The sequence below is a fragment of the Moschus berezovskii genome, chromosome 1, assembly GCF_049115385.1.
Source record: "Moschus berezovskii isolate FMDL1 chromosome 1, NW_MosBer_1.0, whole genome shotgun sequence".
Taxonomy (NCBI): domain Eukaryota; kingdom Metazoa; phylum Chordata; class Mammalia; order Artiodactyla; family Moschidae; genus Moschus; species Moschus berezovskii.
In genome coordinates, this window is record NC_142460.1 from 74170457 (window position 1) to 74187860 (window position 17404).

Here is a 17404-nt window from a genome sequence, read left to right on the forward strand (position 1 = left end):
CAGACATATCACTACTGACCTCATTCACTCGCTGCTCCAGTGTCAACTTGGCCTTGCTCAGGGTGTGGAGTTTCTCCTCCTCGTTGTGCAAGTCCTCCAGGGTCTGCTGGTGGGTCTCCTGTGCAGCCCTGGCTGCTCGATGCAGTTTGCTCACATCCTCATTGAGAGACTCCACCTCCTCAGTCAGGTTCTTGACCTGCCGGGAGAGGACAACAGCGCCATGAGAACCGCTCCTGGCAGCGGGGGCATAAACGCGAAGGGCCATCTCTTTTCTAGAACCAAAAATCTCATGACATATCCATCGTCATAAGGAATCACATGTAACCAAATTTCTCTTGGACGTTTTAAAACTCTAAATTCACATTTTCTTTTACATGCAGACAAGAATGATCTGTTAATTCTCATAGTCAGGGAATGGGGTGTTCTGGTTAATCAAATATTATCAGCATGGGTCCATGGACGACCAGTTTTCAGTGTCATGCTATTGTATAACAAGAATACCACTAAAGGTAATTTAGCTTTCTTTTGAGTATTCAGGGCACACATTAATCTTGTTGTGCCTCAAGATCCTAAGAAAGTGGCAGTTAGAAAAGAGGTCCAGCTGATAAAATAGGCAAAAATGGAAGCCATTTATATCAGGCCCATTGGCTTTTTATGAAAGGGACCGATGTACAAGAGTTGCTATTTAATCATCTGCCAAAATTACGGTATTATTCTGGAGGCTTTTTTCAATCAAATGTTTGATACAGATTCCTTGCTGCTGCTGCTGCTGCTGCATCACCTCAGTCGTGTCTGACTCTGTGTGACCCCATAGACAGAAGCCCACCAGGCTCCCCCGTCCCTGGGACTCTCCAGGCAAGAACACTGGAGTGGGTTGCCATTTCCTTCTCCAATGTGTGAAAGTGAAAAGTGAAAGTGAAGTCGCTCAGTCGTGTCTGACCCTTACCGACTCCACGGACTGCAGCCTACCAGGCTCCTCTGTCCATGGGACCCTCTAGGCAAGAGTACTGGAGTGGCTTGCCATTGCCTTCTCCGACAGATTCCTTAGGTAACTTCAATCTATATACAGATACACAAGTTAAAAACCTCAAAGAAAATGAAAAAATGTTTTCGCTGGAATTAAAATGACATCTCAAGGTCAAACTCCAAATCAACAACCGAGGTGGGAACTAAGATGCATACCAAACCACCTTTCAGTAAGCTGCATCCTGCTCCCTCTCCTTCCAAAAAATAATTCTTAGAGGCCCAGTGAAACTGTTTAACTCTTTCTATCAGATTTCAGATGCAACAAGATCAGAACAAATGAAAATGTTTCATTTGGGAGATTAAGTGGGGTTCCATAAATTTAAGCTGGAAATTTGAATTAGGTCCTCATTCAATACCAGTTCTGACTTCCAGGGCCATAAAATTGCAGACCACTATGTTCATTAATTTAAACAAAGCAAGCCTGGTTCCAGAGCCCGATTGGGAGTGTGGAATTCAGGCATCTAGACCTTCCTGACATCATAGAAAAAGTACCTTGAGCTCTGTAGCACGCTTCTCCTTCTGTGACTTCGCCAATAGTGTTTCCAGGTCATCGATTTCTTTCTTCAACTCAGAACATTCATCTTCAAGTTTCTGCCCCCTGGCAGTCAGCTCAGAATTTATCTCCTCTTCTTCCTCCATCCGCGCAGACAGCGCCTTGACGCTGGCCTCCAGCTGGATCTTGGATTTAATCAGCAACTCGCACTGCTCTTCAACATTTGCCAGGGTCTCTCGCTCCTGCCATGATGAGGAGAAAATTGTTGCCAACAGCTGGAAGTAATTTATCAGCCAGGAGAAATGCTGCTTAACACATAGCAGAAAGATAATTGCCTGCCCTCTGTCCAGCACTTTCACCTACCTTTCCTAAGCAGTTGAGATGATATTCCCAGCTCCCCAGTCCTATTGTTGAGAAGTGGAGGAGTTGCTTACGTTTGGAGGTGCTCTCAATCTTTCAGGCCATTCAGTAGATTAGATTACCTCTTCTAAAGCACTTAATAGAATCCTAGTGGCCTAAAGGAGCTAACATGCCTCCAAAAATCAGCAGTGTGCTGATTAAATCACAGCTACTGGAAGCATCCCTGTGGGCATTAGTTTGAGGGTGGTACCTGCTCAGAATACAGTCTTTGAGGAAAGCTCTGTCCCCTCAGGCAATAGAATATTTATCATATTATTATAAGGGTCCTGATGCACTTGTTTAGTATATAAACATCTTCTAATAAATAGAGCTGGGCTGTATATTATTCATAGGTTGAATTTAGAATTCATGAGGTTCCTTGCACATCAATAACTAGATTTCACTATTATTGTCAACTAAAATCTTTTTCTCAATGGTTCTGCCAGCAGTAAATTCCACAAGTTATACACAGAGAGTGCAAAATCCTCCTTCCTTTTATCTTTTTAAACATACTGCCTCTAACCCTTGCTGAGTGGCCCACTGTTTCGGCATTATGGACTAAGTCAAAAAGGAAGGGGCTGAGTCCTTTTGCTACAAAAGCACCTTTTGTAACTTTGAACTCCTCTCATTTGTCTCCATTTAGAGGCTAAATGAAACCTCTTCTCTGTGAGCAAGTTCTTAATTACTGTAGGTCTTGTTGAGACATAACTTCACTCATATCTCTATCTTCCATCTCTAGACTTCATCCATCCTTTGCAATGTCAGTAACCTAGTACCTAACTAGTCACTTGGCATAAATTGTTGCATCTACTTAGACCAAGGGCAGAAAAAAACAAAAATCCAGGCTACTGTTTTCTGACTATCTCTCATCCTATCTGTCCAACAAGTGGGGCTCAAGGAGGCACAGATGGGAGACATATAGCGTAGTGAATCTCCAACATCACTGAAGACCAAGAGAAGGGCTAAGCTAAAAACAAAAATATGGAAGCAAAAGGATTCATGCAAATCAGAGAAGTTCCAGTGCTTGAACAACAAGGGGGACATTTGATCTCAGTTCACCCCAGTTGACAAGCAGAACAGCTGTTTGCTCTCTTCCATTCAGCATGAGTATAGGACCTGTCACCATCACCAAATGAGGAGGACAATCCAATCGACCATCATCGATCCCTCATTAAACATGACAGCGTGTCTGAAGCCAGCCAAGCAGTGGTATAACAGTTTAACAGCAGGGGCATGCTTTCCCCTGCAGTAATTTTCTCACGTACTTGCAGTGCTAATTGAAATGGGTTCACTCAGTTTTGAGTTAGTGAATGATTTTAAAAGAACCCTTGTTTCCTTGATTTGTACTGTATTGAGCTGTGTTTCTTAAAAATCAACGATGATAAAATATTTCATAGCCAATTCAGCTTTTCTAATTAATTACAATTTGAACCCATCTCAGCCTTCCTGGATTTGCCCTGGATTGGCTTCATGTATTTCCTATGCTCTTTGATCATATATCCCAGAATTTTACCCTCCGCTCCTTTCAAAAGTTGAGTCCTTTTCTATCCCTACATCAGTCCAGGTAGCACTGGCCACTCTCTTTGTTGAGAGGAAGAATGATGAAAACTAGGAGGCCGGGTCTTATTCAAACCTGCCTTTCTCCTATTCAAATCTGCCTTTTAACTATTCAAACGTACCTTACTCTTACTCAAACCTGTCTTTCTCATAAGCCAGACAAAATATGATATTACAAGCTGTGATTCTCACAGTATGGATCTTAATGTAGGTTTGAGTGGGGCCCAGGAATTTGTAGTTCTAACAAGAATCCTAGGTGAAGCTGATAAACACTAAAGTTCTAGAACCACTGTTATGATAAATATGTATCAGAAGTGTGAGTCTGAGTGTAAATTCTCATATAAAATATGGCCTATTGAAACATCAATGGGTAGCACAGCCCCAAAAGGATAACCCGGGTTAGTCTAAAATTACTAAATTTTCTCTGTTTTCAGTAATCCAAACAGCAAGAAAAACTTCTATTTATATAGTTGTATTTGAACCCAGGGTTTTTTTAAACTTAGTACTGTTCTAAGTGGGGTGGAGAATACAACAAAGATGTATATAATTTCATACCTGCCTTTGGAATGTTTGGGGATAACAGTGGTCTGGATAGCTAGAGAAGGGGAATATTACTAAAAGGGAATGAGTAAGGCACTTCAATTTAAGTCTGAATTTGTCAACAAGGAGTTCAAGATGTGAGCTACAGTCAGCTCCTGGTCTTGCTTTTGCTGACTGTATAGAGCTTCTCCATCTTTGCCTGAAAAGAATATAATCAATCTGACTTCGGTATTGACCATCTGGTGATGTCCATGTGTAGAGTCTTCTCTTGTGTTGTTGGAAGAGGGTGTTTGCTATGACTAGTGTGTTCTCTTGGCAAAACTCTATTAGGCTTTGCCCGGCTTCATTTTGTATTCCAAGGCCAAATTTGCCTGTTACACTAGGTATTTCTTGACTTCCTACTTTTGCATTCCAGTCCCCTATAATGAAGAGGACATCTTTTTTGGGTGTTAGTTCTAGAAGGTCTTGTAGGTCTTTATAGGACCATTCATCTTCAGCTTCATCAGCATTATTGGTCAAGGCATAAACTTGGATTACTGTGATACTTAATGGTTTGCCTTGGAAACAAACAGATATCATTCTGTCAATTATGAGATTGCATCCAAGTATTGCATTTCAGACTCTTCTGTTGACTATGATGGCTACTCCATTTATTCTAAGGGATTCTTGCCCACAGTAGTAGATACAATAGTCATCTGAGTTAAATTCACCCATTCCAGTCCATTTTAGTTCGCTGATTCCTAGAACGTCGACATTCACTTTTGCCATCTCCTGTTTGACCACTTGCAATTTGCCTTGATTCATGGACCTAACATTCCAGATTCCTATGCAATATTGCTCTTTATACCATCAGACTTTACTTCCATCACCAGTCACATCCACAACTGGATGCTGTTTTTGCTTTGGCATCATCTCTTCATTCCTTGTGGAGTTAGTTCTCCACTGATCTCCAGTAGCATATTGGGCACCTACCAACCTGGGGAGTTCATCTTTCAGTGTCCTCCCTTTGTTTTTGTTTATGGGGTTCTCAAGGCAAGAATACTGAAGTAGTTTGCATTCCCTTCTCCAGCAGACCACATTTTGTCAGAACTCTCCACCATGACCCGTCCATCTTGGGTGACCCTACACAGCATGGCTCATAGTTCCACTGAGTTAGACAAGGCTGGTCCATGTGATCAGATTGGTTAGTATTCTGTGATTGTGGCTTTCAATCTGTCTGCCTCTGATGGAGAAGGATAAGAAACTTATGGAAGCTTCCTGATGGGAGAGACTGACTGAGGGGGAAAATGGGTTTTATTCTGACAGGTGGGGCCATGCACCACAGTTCAAAAGCATCAATTCTTCATCGCTCAGATTTTCTTTATAGTCCAACTCTCACATACATACATGACTACTGGAAAAACCATAGCTTTGACTAGATGGACTTTTTTTGGCAAAGTAATATTTCTGCTTTTTAATATGCTGTCTAGGTCGGTCATAAATTTTCTTCCAGGAGAAAAGGTCTTTAAATTTCATGGCTGCAGTCAACATCTGCAGTGATCTTGGAGCCCCCCAAAATAAAGTCTGTCACTGTTTCCACTGTTTCCCCATCTATTTGCATGAAGTGATAGGACCAAATACCATGATCTGAATTTTCTGAATGTTGAGCTTTAAGCCAACACTTTCACTTTCCTCTTTCACTTTCATCAAGAGGCTCTTTAGTTCATGTTTGCTTTCTGCCATAAAGGTGGTGTCATCTGCATATCTGAGGTTATTGATATTTCTCCTGGCAAACTTGATTCCATTTTGTACTTCCTCCAGCCCAGCATTTCTCATGATGTACTCTGCATAGAAGTTAAATAAACAGGGTGACGATATACAGTCTTAATGTACTCCTTTCCCTATTTGTAACCAGTGTGTTGTTCCCATGTCGAGTTCTAACTGTTGCTTCTTGACCTGCATATAGATTTCTCAGGAGGCAGGTCAGGTGGTCTGGTATTCCCATCTCTTGAAGAACTTTCCACAGTTTGTTGTGATCCACATAGTCAAAGGCTTTGGCATAGTCAATAAAGCAGAAGTAGGTGTTTTTCTGGAACTCTCTTGCTTTTTCTCAATAAAGCAGAAGTAGATGTTTTTCTGGAACTCTCTTGCTTTTTTGATGATCCAATGGATGTTGGTAATTTGATCTCTGGCTCCTCTGCCTTTGCTAAATCCAGCTTGAACATCTGGAATTTCAGGGTTCATGTACTGTTGAAGCCTGACTTGGAGAATTGTAAGCATTACTTTACTTTATTTTCTTTTCCATAGGGATGGTCTTGGTCGCTGTCTCCTGTACAATGTCACGAACCTCCGTCCAGAGTTCATCAGGCACTCTATCTATCAGATCTAGTCCCTTAATCTATTTCTCACTTCCACTGTATAATCATAAGGGATTTGATTTAGGTCGTATCTGAATGGTCTAGTGGTTTTCCCTACTTTCTTCAATTTAAGTCTGAATTTGGCAATAAGGAGTTCATGATCTGAGCCACAGTCAGCTCCTGGTCTTGTTTTTGCTAACTGTATAGAGCTTCTCCATCTTTGGCTGCAAAGAATATAATCAATCTGATTTCGGTGTTGACCATCTGGTGATGTCCATGTGTAGAGTCTTCTCTTGTGTTATTGGAAGAGGGTGTTTGCTATGACCAGTGCATTCTCTTGACAAAACTCTATTAGCCTTTGCCCTGCTTCATTCCGTGCTCCAAGGCCAAATTTGCCTGTTACTCCAGGTGTTTCTTGACTTCCTACTTTTGCATTCCAGTCCCCTATAATGAAAAGGACATCTTTTTTGGGTGTTAGTTCTAAAAGGTCTTGTAGGTCTTCATAGAACCGTTCAACTTCGGCTTCTTCAGCATTACTGGTTGGAGCATAGGCTTGGATTACTGTAATATTGAATTGTTTGCCTTGGAAACAAACAGAAATCATTCTGTCGTTTTTAAGACTGCATCCAAGTACTGCATTTCAGACTCTTTTGTTGACCATGATGGCTACTGCATTTCTTCTAAGGGATTCCTGCCCACTGTAGTAGATATAATGGTCATCTGAGATAGCATATTAAAAAGCAGAGACATTACTTTGCTAACAAAGGTCCGTCTAGTCAAGGCTATGGTTTATCCCGTGGTCATGTATAGATGTGAGAGTTGGATGTGAAGGCTGATCGCCGAAGAATTGATGCTTTTGAACTGTGGTGCTGGAGAAGACTCTTGAGAGTCCCTTGGACTGCAAGATCCAATCAGTCCATTCTAAAGGAGATCAATCCTGGGTGTTCATTGGAAGGACTGATGCTAAAGCTGAAACTCCAATATTTTGGCCACCTCATGCGAACATTGACTCACTGGAAAAGACTCTGATGCTGGGAGGGATTGGGGGTGGGAGGACACAGGGACAACAGAGAATGAGATGGCTGGATGGCATCACCAACTCGATGGACGTGAGTTTGAGTGAACTCTGGGAGTTGGTGATGGACAGGGAGGCCTGGCGTGCTGTGATTCATGGGGTTGCAAAGAGTTAGACATGACTGAGCGACTGAACCGAACTGAACTTACTTTATTGGGCCATGCTCAGTAAATCTTTAATCCAATTTTCTGTTGAAGGGCGGGGCTCTGTTCCCTCCCTGTTATTTGACCTGAGGCCAAACTATGGTGGAGGTAATGAAGATAATGTCCACCTCCTTCAAAAGGTCCCATGCATGCACTGCTACCCTCACTGACACCAACCCTGCAGCAGGCTACCGCTGACCCATGCCTCTGTCAGAGACTCCTGGACACTCACAGGCAAGACTGGGTCAGTCTTTTATGGGGTCACTGCTCCTTTCTCCTAGGTCCTGGTGCACACAGGTTCTGCTTGTGCCCTCCAAGCGTCTGTTTCCCCAGTCCTGTGTAAGTTCTGGTGACTTGATAGTAGGTTAATGGTGACGTCTTCCAAGAGGACTTATGCCGTACCCAGGTCTACTGCACCCAGAGCCCCTGCCCCTGCAGCAGGCCACTGCTGACCTGGACCTCCTCAGGAGACACCCAACACACTTCTGTCTCAGACTTAAATTCAGACTTAAATAGAATACAGTAGAGAAAACCATTAGACCATTTGGGTATGACCCAAATCAAATCCCTTACGACTATACAGTGGAAGTGACAAATAGATTCAAAGGATTATATCTGATAGACACAGTGCCTGAAGAACTATGGATGGAGGTTTGTGACACTGTACAGGAGGCAGTGATGAAGACCATCCCCAAGAAAATCAAATGCAAAAAGGCAAAATGATTGTCTGATGAGGCCTTACAAATAGCTGTGAAAAGAGAAGGGCAAGGAAAAGGAGAAAAGGAAAGATACACCCATCTAAATGCAGAGTTCCAGATTACAGCAAGGCAGAGATAAGAAAGCCTTCCTCAGTGATCAATGCAAACAAATAGGGGAAAACAATAGAAAGGGAAAGATAGAGATCCCCTCAAGAAAATCAGAGATACCAAGGGAATATTTCATGCAAAAATGAGCTCAGTAAAGGACAGAAATGGTATGGACCTAATAGAAGCAGAAGATATTAAGAAGCGGTGTTAAGAATACACAGAAGAACTATACAAAAAAGATCTTCATGACCCAGATAACCACAATGGTGTGATCACTCACCTAGAGACAGATATCGTGGAATGCGAAGTCAAGTGGGCCTTAGGAAGCATCACTAGGAACAAAGCTAGTGGAGGTGATGGAATTCCAGTTGACCTATTTCAAATCCTAAATGATGATGCTGTGAAAGTGCTGCACTCAATATGCCAGTTATTTTGGAAAACTCAGCAGTGAACACAGGACTGGAAAAAGTCAGTTTTCATTCCAATCCCAAGGAAAAGCAATGCCAGAGAATGTTCAAACTGCACAATTGCACTCATGTTACACGCTAGTAAAGTCATGCTCGGAATTCTCCAAGCCAGGCTTCAACAGTATGTGCACCGTGAACTTCCAGATGTTCAAGCTGGATTTTGAAAAGGCAGAGGAACCAGAGATCAAATTGCCAACATCCACTGAATCATCGAAAAATCAAGAGTTCCAGAAAAACATCTATTTTTGCATTATTGACTACACCAAAGCCTTTGACTGTGTGGATCACAACAAACTGGAGAATTCTGAAATAGATGGGAATACCAGACCACCTGACCTGCCTCCTGAGAAATCCGTATGCAGGTTAGGAAGCCACAGTTAGAACTGGACATGGAACAACAGACTGGTTCCAAATCAGGAAAGGAGTAGTACATCAAGGCTGTATATTGTCACCCTGCTTATTTGACTTACATGCAGAGTATATCATGTGAAATGCCTGGCTGGAAGAAGCACAAGCTGGAATCAAGATTGCCAGGAGAAATATCAGTAACTTCAGATATGCAGATGACACCACCCTTATGGCAGAAAGTAAAGATCTAAAGAGCCTCTTGATGAAACTGAAAGATGGGAGTCAAAAAGTTGGCTTGAACCTCAACATTCAGAAAACTAAGATCATGGCATCCGGTCCCATCACTTCATGGCAAATAGATGGGGAAACAGTGACTGACTTTATTTTGGGGGGCCCCAAGATCACTGCAGATGTTGACTGCAGCCATGAAATTAAAAGATGCTTCTCCTTGGAAGAAAAGCTATGACAAACCTAGACAGCATATTAAAAAGCAGAGACATCACTTTACCAACAAAGGTGCATCTCATCAAAGCTATGGTTTTTCCAGTAGTCATGTATGGATGTGAGAGTTGGACTATAAAGAAAAGCTGAGCACTGAAGAACTGATGCTTTTGAACTGTGGTGTTGGAGAAGACTCTTGAGAGTCCCTTGGACTGCAAGGAGATCCAACCTGTCAATCCTAAAGAAATCAGTCCTGAATGTTCACTGGAAGGACTGATGCTGAAACTGAAACTTCAATACTTTGGCTACCTGATATGAAGAACTGACTCATTTGAAAAGACCTTGAAGCTGGGAAAAAGTGAAGGCAGGAGGAGAAGGAGATGACAGAGGGTGAGATGGTTGGATGGCATCACTGACTCAATGGACATGAGTTTGAGTAGGCTCCAGGAGTTGGTGATGGACAGGGAAGCCTGGTGTGATGTAGTCCATGGGGTCTCAAAGAGTTGGACATGACTGAGAGACTGAACTAAACTGAACTGAATGGCACTTCAGCATCAGATTGGAGAAGGAGGCTCAGATGCCAAGGCCAAGTTCAGATATTCTTTGATCTGAAGTTTGTTCATCAGGGAAGCAACACAATATTTGTTCAAGGCCGAGGTTCTTAATCCTGAATGGATATCAGAATCCCCCATACAGATGATCTGAACCCACACAGGGTCTGTTTAACCCAAATATCTGAGATTCAAGTCTGGACATCTTTCTTTTAATGTGAGTGTTTCACAAATGAGTTTGAGGCAAAGTCAAGGTTGAATACTGCTGTTTTAAGAACTCAACTGATTGTAATGTTGATTTGGACTGAAGAAGGGCAAGTAGAGAGATCAAAGTCAGGAAAACCAGTTAGGGGCATACTGCAATAATCCTGAAGATCTCAGTAAAGCTTTTCTCATGACCTACTAAAATCCTACCTTTTGATTTGCTAATGGGTTTCCTGCTACCTACAGAATATAAATTAAGATCAAGAGCTTCCTGGCTCCCAAGATAGATTTTTATGTTTACACAGTTAAAAATCTATCTAATAAAATCCATCCCCTTCATAGGTATCTTCCCAATGAAATCACTTCACTATAAAACAGGGTGTCTCGTTAAGTGTTTCCATTGTCTGTGTTGGATGAAATCCTGTGGTACTAGAAAAGCACGTGTCTCTATTTTTTCAAGTCAATACTGCCTGCAAAACAAGGGAATCTATTTAGAAACTTGATTTGAAGAAGAAATGGTGGGGCCACTCACAGCCTGCAGCTGAAGAAGCAGGTCATTCTTTTCCTGGAGGAGGGAGACTTGCTTTGATTTCAGCTCCTCCCTCTGAGATTCTGACTTCTCCAAGGCTTTTTGCAGCTGCATACACTCTTCCTTCAGTCCAGCTCCCTCCTTTCCCATTCCAGCAGATCTAACAAGAGGCTTGATCTCGAAGAAGAGCCTCATCCAAGGCCAGCTCTTCACAGCCATGAAAGCTCTTATGTTCCACTGGATCAAAAGAAGTGCATCCCTAAATCGAGGGTTTGGGGAAAAAAAGAAAAGCAAGTTAACCTAGACTATAAGAGAGTTATTTTTCAAATTAAAATCCTTAATAAGCACATCTTTCTAGGAGTCATAAACTCTCATTAGTCTTCAAAGCACTTCTACATCCAAGCTCTCATTTGATTCTAGCAAAAACTCTTTGAGGGACTTTTGGGGCTAACAATGTTGTAGACTAGATGTCCTGAAAATGCTTCCATTACAAACATTCTATAATGAGAGGTGACCCTTAGAGAGGGTAAGAAGTATAAAGGGAGCTTTAAAAAAAGGAGCAAAAGTGAATGCTTGTGCAGCCTGACCATCCTCATGGAAGGAGGAAGCCAGGCTTGGTATTGTAGAGTTTGTATTTTTATATCCTTGTGGATAAAGAGACAGGCTGAGATTTTCAAAGAATTTCACTCTTAATGAAAAGGAGGATTTAAAAATTCACCCACTGGCACAGAGAGAAGTCAAAGAGAAGTACATCTGATTTGGTCTGGGCTCAGGGTGAAGAAAAATTTCTTTTACACTAGGAATTTTTTTTGAAAACTATGAGCCAGCACCACTTGAGCATTTGAAGTTTAAATTATACTATCTGATTAGTGCAGAAATACACAAGAAATTAGCATAATCATTTTTTATACTGGTAATAAATACCCTTTGGGTCCTTGGGGGAAAAATGCAAAAGTGCACTGAAGAAAATACCCTAAAATCAAGCACTAGAGATTTTCCTAAAGTCCCCTTGAAGATTAGCTTACAACTCAAAATTGCAAAACACATATAGAAAAAAATTCAACCATAAGTGAGGGTTCAGTTCAGTTCAGTCACTCAGTTGTGTCCGACTCTTGGCGACCGCATGAACCACAGCACACCAGGCCTCCCTGTCCATCACCAACTCCCGGAGTCCATTTGGGTCCACCCAAACCCATGTCCATTGAGTCGGTGATGCCATCCAACCATCTCATCTTCTGTCATCCCCTTCTCCTCCTGCCCTCAATCTTTCCCAGCATCAGGGTCTTTTCAAATGAGTCAGCTCTTCGCATCAGGTGGCCAAAGTATTGGAGTTTCAGCTTTAGCATCAGACCTTCCAATGAATATTCAGCACTCATTTCCTTTAGGATGAACTGGTTGGATTTCCTTGCAGTCTTAGGGACTCTCAAGAGTCTTCTCCAACACCACAGTTCAAAAGCATCAATTCTTCGGCACTCAGCTTTCTTTATAGTCCAACTCTCACATCCATACACAACCACTGGAAAAACCATAGCCTTGACGAGGTGGACCTTTGTTGACAAAGTAATGTCTCTGCTTTTCAATATGCTGTCTACGTTAGTCATAACTTTCCTTCCAAGGAGTAAGTGTCTTTTAATTCCATGGCTGCAGTCACCATCTGCAGTGATTTTGGAGCCCATAAAAGTAAAGTCAGTCATTGTTTCCACTGTTTCTCCATCTATTTGCCATGAAGTGGTGGGACTTAATTTTCTGAATGCTGAGCTTTAAGCCAATTTTTCACTCTCCTCTTTCACCTTCATCAAGAGGCTCTTTAGTTCTTCTTCACTTTCTGCCAAGGGTGGTATCATCTGCATATCTGAGGTTATCGATGTGGGCACCCACAATAAAGAATTTAATTAAATCCCCAAGAATTTCAGAAAATCGAACCATCTAGTGGAGACCATAGAGTAATTACTAAAAGTTCTTAAAGACATAAAAGAAAGAATTGAAAAAAAAAAAGGAATGAGCCATGATGGAAAAAAAAAGGCAGACAGATTTGATAGAGGACCACATAATATGTCTAGCACTGAAAAGTAAAGTCATTGAAATAAAATACTCAGTGGAATAATTAAGCAGCTGATTAAACACACTGAAAAAAAAATTGTGAATTAAAATAAACCCAAGCAACTGGAAGGAAGGATAGAATAAAGATGAGATCAGAAACTAATGAACTAGAAAACAAACAACAACAAAAAAAATTTAAGTCTTTACATAAACAATTTAAATGCTTTAAAGTATTTAAATTTTTAATTAAAGGAAAATTTTAATTTTCTTCCCTTGTGGCTTAGCTGGTAAAAACTCTGCCTGCAATCTGGGAGACCTTGGTTCATTCCCTGAGTTGGGAAGATCCTCTGGAGAAGGGAAAGGCTACCCACTCCAGTATTCTGGCCTGGAGAATTCCATGGACTATATAATCCATGGGGTTGCAAAGAGTCGGACACGACTGAGAGACTTTGACTTAAATTTAAATTATCTAATTAAATAAGTGTCAGACATGAATAATCAAGAAAAAGAAAGAGTGTAAATAGTATTAGGAATGATAATACCTAAGAATCCTAAGAATATAATAAGCTATGATAATGTTCTAGAAACATAATTATAGATATGACAGATTAAAAATTATAATCTAGCAAATTGGAAGATTTTTTAAAAATGTAAAATTTATTTTTCTAAAGAAATTGATATAAACTGATCTAAGAACAAAATCTCAATAGGCCTATAACTATTAAATAAATTAAATCAAATCTGTAAAATCTATCATGAAAGAAATACCAAATCTAGATGGTTTTATAGGCAAATTTTACCAAAAACTCAAAAATAAATAATCAAAATAAATCATTTCATGTTTTGAAAAGAAGAAACACTGCCTAACTGATTAATTAACTGAGATTAAGGTAACTGATTAAAAGTCAGAGAAAAGCAGGGGAAACAATTACAGGCCAAACTTATTCATGAACATTGATGCAGAAAATAATATTATAACCAATCCCACAATGTATAAAAAAGATCATATTTCATAAACAAAGTGGGTTTAATACTTTTTAATCTATTAATTTAACAACATATTTATGAGTTAATGGTGAAAGTGAAAGTGATAGTTGCTCAGTTGTGTCTGACTCTTTGCGATCCCATGGACTGCAGTCCACCAGGTTCCTCCCTCCTTGGGATTCTCCAGGAATGAATACTGGAGGGGATTGCCATTCCATCCTCCAGGGAATCTTCCTGACTCAGGGATCAAACCCATGTCTCTGGGGTTCCTGCACTGGCAAGCTGATTCTTCATCACTAGTGCCTCCTGGGAAGCCCACCATGTAATTATTTCATAGATTCAAAAAAAGAATTTAATCATTTCTTGGTAAACATGATTAACAAAATAAGACAGCATAAATGTCCTCTATATAACATTTCATATCTACAAAAAAAATCTATGGAAAACATGATATTAAGAGGAAAATTATATCTTCCCCCAAAGTCAGAAATATGACTCAGTCTGGCAAAAGTTTTTGCAATTGAAATGCCACAAGTTGGTGAGGATATAGAGTCATGGGACTTCCATAAACTTCTGGTAGAGTAAAATGAAAAGCATTTTGGCAACATCTCATAAAGCTGGAGCTGTGTATAGCCTAAAACCTAATATTATAATTCATAGCTAGAGAAATGCCACTCAAAGTGTGAGCCTTGGCTAGCTGCTACCTACATACTATCAGCCATTGCACCAGCATTTTGAGTCACACTACCCTCAAGAAGGGCTTCCCTTATAAGGGAAAGAATCTGCCTGCAATGCAGGAGATCCGGGTTCTATTCCTGGGTTGGGAAGATCCCCTGTAGAAGAAAATGGCAACCCACTCCAGTATTCTTGCCTGGAGAATCTCATGGACAGAGGCGCCTGGTGGGTTACCGTCCATGGGGTCACAAGAGTCGGACACAACTTAGTGACTAAACCACCACCACCACCACCACCCTCAAGAAACTCTTGCATATGTGCAAGGGGAGACATTTATAAAAACATCACTGCAGAATTGTTTGTAATATAAAAAATTATAAATAAGTTTACTTGAGCTGGCAAGTGGATAAATAAATTGTAGTATATTCATGCAACAGAATACTGTCCAATAGTTAAGATCAATAATCTAGCCATAGATTTATCAATATCAACTAATTTCAAAACTAGTACTGAGTGTAAAGAACAAATTTTAAGATAACACACACACAATGTTTCCATGGAGACTAAAAACTTGCAGAATCATGTAACCTTTTAAGGATATCTGCATATCTCTGTATAACTTGGATCAAGGGAGAAATACACAAGGGACTTCAACTGTGTCTGTTCATTTATTTTTCAAAATATATTCTGAGTAACTACAGAAATATGTTACATCTTTTTCTGTTTTATATGTGAAACATGAATGAAACAGAGTGACAAACACAAATTCAGGATCTGGGGAGCTAGGAATAGGACCTGGATCAAGGAAGAAATACATGAAAGGTTTCTACTTTGTCTATTAATTTAATTATTTATTTTTAAGTTGTGAGGAATTACAGAGAAAATGTTAGGAATTGATATACTTTGATGACAGCTCCATGAGTACACATTATAGTATTTTCTCTATTTTTTGTGTTTGAAATATTTCATAATAATTCTTTTAAAGTCATTCTGTGATTTAGACAGGATGGATAGTAAATACCTCATTTTAGAGATGAAGGAGGTGAACTGAGTCTCATACAAGTTTACAAAACCTGTCACAGAAGTCATATCTCCTGATCCCTGAATTCTCATAAACTCCCATACCATGTTGGATACTATATGGGAGTCATGGAAAACTCTTAGGAGACGTCTCTCTGATATCTCTGATAATGTAATGGTATCTCTCTTCTTTGGGGAAACAGAAGGAATTAACAACTGTCAAGTAAGCAAATCATACCAAGACCTGTGGACCTATCTACAGTAAAAAGTAAATATGACAACCACAGAACCCCTTGCTCAAAATCCCTTTGTTTGGAGCTTGCTTTTCCATAATTCTATTAAAGGATAAACAAAACCTACACTCAGTGTCCAGAGGTGATGATAAATGTCCCTAGTGAAACTGCCTGAATTGAAGTAAGAGAGTTATGGTTACATGTCACCAAGAATCAGTTTCTCACCCAGGGGATGCTGTAAAGTGGTCAGAAAACCTACCTGCTTTACAGCAAATTTCCCCACAGAGTTGGCTGTGAGATGCCTGCCAGCCCTTCTAGGTCTGCTTCTGTTTTGAATTATGAGTCACACCACTCTCAGAGAGCCAGACTTTGCCAACTATAAAGAATCCCTCCAAAGGGAAGACTGGAAGCAGTGCAAGAAATATCTGAATTGTGCTTATTCTTAGTTAGGGTAGTAAAAGCCGTTTGTGCTCTGTTTGGTGTTCCATAATTTTTAAAATTTCACATTAAGTCCCAGACTAAGCAAAGGAGGCAGAGTTCTTTACCCTGACTCATTACAAAGCAGTGAGAAGTTGCCTAGACTGAGGTACACTGTTGCTCTAGCAGTGGGGGTGCAGGGTTGGATATCATACCTCTCTTCCAGAATCCTTTGGAATTTGATTTTCATCAGTTTTCCCCGTACTCTGGCTTGGAACAATGTGAAGACTTTTGATAATCTCTCATCTCTCATGGCTTCCAGTTTGCCCAGAAAGCCAGCTTTTAAAAGCACCTAAAAGAAATGTCAGATGTCAGTTCCAGTCCTAGTGGACATTCATTAAATGTCTATTGAATGGCCATATGAGCAACTGATGTATTTGATGATCAGTTCTATTTCTTGTTAATTTTTCATAATGTGTAAAACGTAAATTCTAGAAAGTTTGGTTTTATAAACCTAAAGCTTGCCAAAGAAAAACTTCATTTAATCCTGTGGTTGTATTAGTTCCTTAAGGACTTAGACTCCCCTCCTCCTGATCTATTAGCAACGTTAGCGGAGAAGGCAATGGCAAGTCACTCCAGTACTCTTGCCTAGAAAATCCCATGGACAGAGGAGCCTGGTGGGCTGCAGTCCATGGGGTCGCTACTAGTCGGACATGACTGAGTGACTTCACTTTCACTTTTCACTTTCATGCATTGGAGAATGAAATGGCAACCCACTCCAGGGTTCTTGCCTGGAGAATCCCAGGGACGGGGGAGCCTGGTGGGCTGCCGTCTATGGGGTTGCACAGAGTCGGACATGTCTGAAGCGACTTAGCAGCAGCAGCAGCAGGTTGTTTAAGGAACTTGGTTTTAATTTTAAGCTAGGCCCAGGAAGGGGTCTGCACACTTTATCTGTAAAGTGCCAGAGAGTGAAAATTTTTAGGCTTTGCAGGCCACACTCAGTCTCTGTAGAACCTCTACTCCCACACCCACTCCTTCCCTTCTCCCTGCCTCCTCTACCTGTGCCTCCTCCTCCTCTTCTTTTATTTTCTTCCTCTTTAAAAATGCCAAATCATTTTTA

General features: G+C 40.7%; 1 protein-coding gene across 1 annotated transcript in view; it reads right to left on the minus strand.

The window, feature by feature from the left end:
• Positions 1-17404, minus strand: part of MYH15 (myosin heavy chain 15) — a 171487-nt gene that overhangs the window by 74195 nt on the left and 79888 nt on the right. The window contains exons 21-24 of the mRNA XM_055419366.2: positions 16500-16636; positions 10919-11174; positions 1519-1761; positions 20-196 (exon numbers count right to left, since the gene is read on the minus strand). Coding sequence (XP_055275341.2) covers positions 20-196; positions 1519-1761; positions 10919-11174; positions 16500-16636 — 813 coding nt within the window. The remainder of the gene's footprint in view (positions 1-19; positions 197-1518; positions 1762-10918; positions 11175-16499; positions 16637-17404) is intronic.